This window comes from Anastrepha ludens, chromosome 2 (assembly GCF_028408465.1).
Source record: "Anastrepha ludens isolate Willacy chromosome 2, idAnaLude1.1, whole genome shotgun sequence".
In the NCBI taxonomy this organism is placed as follows: Eukaryota; Metazoa; Arthropoda; class Insecta; order Diptera; family Tephritidae; genus Anastrepha; species Anastrepha ludens.
The window spans coordinates 104023014-104026151 of NC_071498.1; the positions used below are offsets into that span (position 1 = coordinate 104023014).

At 34.3% G+C, this 3138-nt stretch overlaps 1 protein-coding gene across 1 annotated transcript; it reads right to left on the minus strand.

The window, feature by feature from the left end:
- Positions 1–355: 355 nt before the first annotated feature.
- LOC128858861 (uncharacterized) lies at positions 356–1729 on the minus strand. Its single transcript, XM_054095402.1, has 2 exons — positions 728–1729; positions 356–653 (listed from the first exon to the last, which is right to left on the minus strand). Exon 1 carries the CDS (start codon positions 1688–1690, stop codon positions 746–748), a length of 945 nt encoding a protein of 314 aa, XP_053951377.1. The 5' UTR covers positions 1691–1729; the 3' UTR covers positions 356–653; positions 728–745.
- Positions 1730–3138: the final 1409 nt, after the last annotated feature.

A 3138-nucleotide genomic window follows, 5' to 3' on the forward strand; every position in this document is an offset into this window, starting at 1 on the left:
TTTCTGTCGCAAGTGCTCGCAACCTCATATGTATGTATGTCTATGGAAGTTTGTAGGCATGTATTTATGTGTATGCGTGTTTGCTTTTGCACGTCCATATGAACGATTTTTCATATGCAGATGTTCATTTGATTTAGCTGAACGAATATATTGATTTTGTAAGGAAATCCTGTCGAATTAAATTATTGGTATATGGTCATTTAAGTTCTTCTTACCAAATAAATATTATTATCCTTAAGAAAATGAAATACTAGTTTTTTTAATTTTAATTTTTTATTTTTATTCACAAGTAATTTAAGTACTCTTATATGTATATGTATGTATATATATTATACTATTATATATACTATAAATAATAGGTATTTACATTTCCTGAAATGAAAACAAAAATTATATAAAATTGTGAAAGCACGAATTACGAAATTGTTCTCATACTATAACAATTTCTCACACGACTTCGATATTGACATCGATTAAGTCAATGCGATTTACCTGATTTTTAAAACACTACTCTCAATCCATCGTGATTAAGTGAAAATTGTAGTGGTTTCAAAATCTAGGCTCAGGTGCTACCTGAAAAAGAAGATAAAAGGAAAACCTGAAAGATAGAGAAAAATCTGAAAGATGCAGAAAACCCTGAAAAATAAAAAAATCTGGAAAATAGGAAAAATAAATATAAATGAATACATATAAGAATAAACAATAAATAAACGCTGGTTTTACTTACCCTAAGGACCTGCGCAACTCACCTTGTTGGACCCTGACCTACAACGTACGACAACTTTTTTAGTTTATCGTTCCGCTTCTGACACCTGACTTGGGTATTTTCTTGCCGTAAAAGCCATTTCGCATTTTTGAATAGAAGTACATATATCAAAAAATCGAGTAGCTTGATGCGATGATCCTGACATTCGCCAGATAGTGCGAACCAATGGGGAAATACTTCTTCGGTTTTTTGTTTTATAACCGGCAACATTAGATTGCGAATATTACCTACGTGAGCATATTTTGCAAAAAGCTGACGGTACCACATCATCTGAAGGCGACACACTTCGAATACCCTGTCTTCAGGATTCACCAGTCTCAAATCGGTGTCATCCGTGAAATTTGTAGACCTTATCAGGGCTTCGGAATGCAATTTTAAGTCTCCTTGTGTTTTCATCATAATGTGGGCGCATTTGTCGCATTTTAGCTTACACAGTAATTTTTGGTAAATACCATAGCCAGTGTAATAACGCTGCACCTGTACCTCAGCTATATTTTGTTCTTCGGCAAAATTCTCGTCTCCTACCTCTATATTTTCTAAAACGAGTTGCTCATTTAGCGGTTCTCCTACTTCTTCCTCCAGATGATGATCCTCAGTCCCTAAATTCCAGTCTAAATTAATATCATCATCATCTTCGCAATTATTGCCTTTGTTTTCGAACCGCTGTCGTAAAATTTTCATAGATATCAATCGCGCTACTATATACTGTACTTCGTGTGCTGTGGGATGAGTATTAATACCCTGACTAGCTCGGACCCGATAAAAGAAATTTTCTAGACAATCTTGGTTTAACTTTCCAAGGAAAATAAATTTTAAATTTTGATGCTGTTGAAAAAGTTCCTCGCACAATTCCAGCATCGATTTTATGGTAGTACGAAAACCTTGGATACATTTAATAGTGGAATATGCACGCATTGTAGACATTGGACTAAAGAACTCGAAGTAACTTAATAGTCTTTTAACTTTGCCTCTATCATCCCGCTTCAGGGGAGACCTTAATGGATTTGTTGACTGGAAATGCTTTGCATCGAGTTCATCAAAAAGATCGTTCATTTCTTTAACAAATATCTGCGTGGGCTTGGCAAAATTTATCAAGTTTTCGTCATTACCAAATAAATTTTGACTCCACATCATGTCAATACCTGACGCTACCGAATTGCTCAATACTTGTGTTGCGCGTGAAACGCTCATTTTTTCGAAAATGCTTGGATAAATATGAGCCTCCGTCAATTTTTGGCAAATTTTAAAATTGGAATTCTTTTGATCAATATCAAATAACTTCCTAATGACCTTAAAGCTTGCAGTGCCATGAGCGGTTGGAATATCATATTTCATAAATACATTACGGATGGACTTTATGAGATGGCAATAGTCAAACATACAAAAAATTTTATTGTTTTCGTGCATGAAAAAGGTGTTAATTTCAGAAATCTTCAATTGATTAAATAAAGTTATATTCGCGGGCCCTTGATCGCAAATCATAACTTTTATATTCAGTCCAATTTTCGTAATTGCGGAAATGTTACTCATCACAATTTGATGTAACTCTGTACCATTAAAACCATTTTTGGAAATATAGTAGGAAAATACATACTTCCACTTAGAGCACAACCCTTTAACCATAAAAACACTACATTTGTTCCCTATTCTGCTTTGACGTTGGCCTTCCCCATGGTCCACAAACCCATCAATTATATCCCTACTTTTATTATAAGTAAGATCTGGCTTGATGCTCATTTCATCAAATAATAAAATGCATATGCGTTCTGTGCCGGACATTTTGCTAGCAATTTTGCTTAAATTGTTAACGACATTGGCATCGAAACCTGGAACAACATACCTGATGGGGCGCCAACGCAAAAGAGATGATTTGTGTGGTAAACAAAAACCTAGATCGTCACGCATAAAAGAATATGCTTTAGTGGACATATAGTTCAATTTTTATTTTTTCTTCATTGTACATACATATATGGAGACATAATAATAAATTAATTTACTTACCCAAGTTTAAAGTTGGAACCGCTCCATTCTTGAGATATTTTGGTCCCACGGCATCCTCCTCAAAATGCTTAATGCATACAAATGAATTATGCATTGGCATTTGCATTGAGGGTGAGATCCTCAAATTCTCCTTCCACAAATTTAATAATTCCCGATTTTTGGGAAATGCAAACGAACGAACATTTTGTTCACTATAACACTCGCGAACACGACATTTCGAAGCTTTAGGCATATTTTTCTTTTAATTATTACTTATTAACAATTTAAAAATGTTTGCTTCACCGCGCACGTGCACTTCCAATTGACTTTCTTTTCGAATTAAAATTCAAACCAAAGTTCAATTGGTTACAAGCATTCATAAGAGCTTTTCA

Bases quoted from the DNA above. Each gene is read 5' to 3' on its own strand.
- LOC128858861 (XM_054095402.1), bottom strand. From the start codon at position 1,690: ATGTCTACAATGCGTGCATATTCCACTATTAAATGTATCCAAGGTTTT.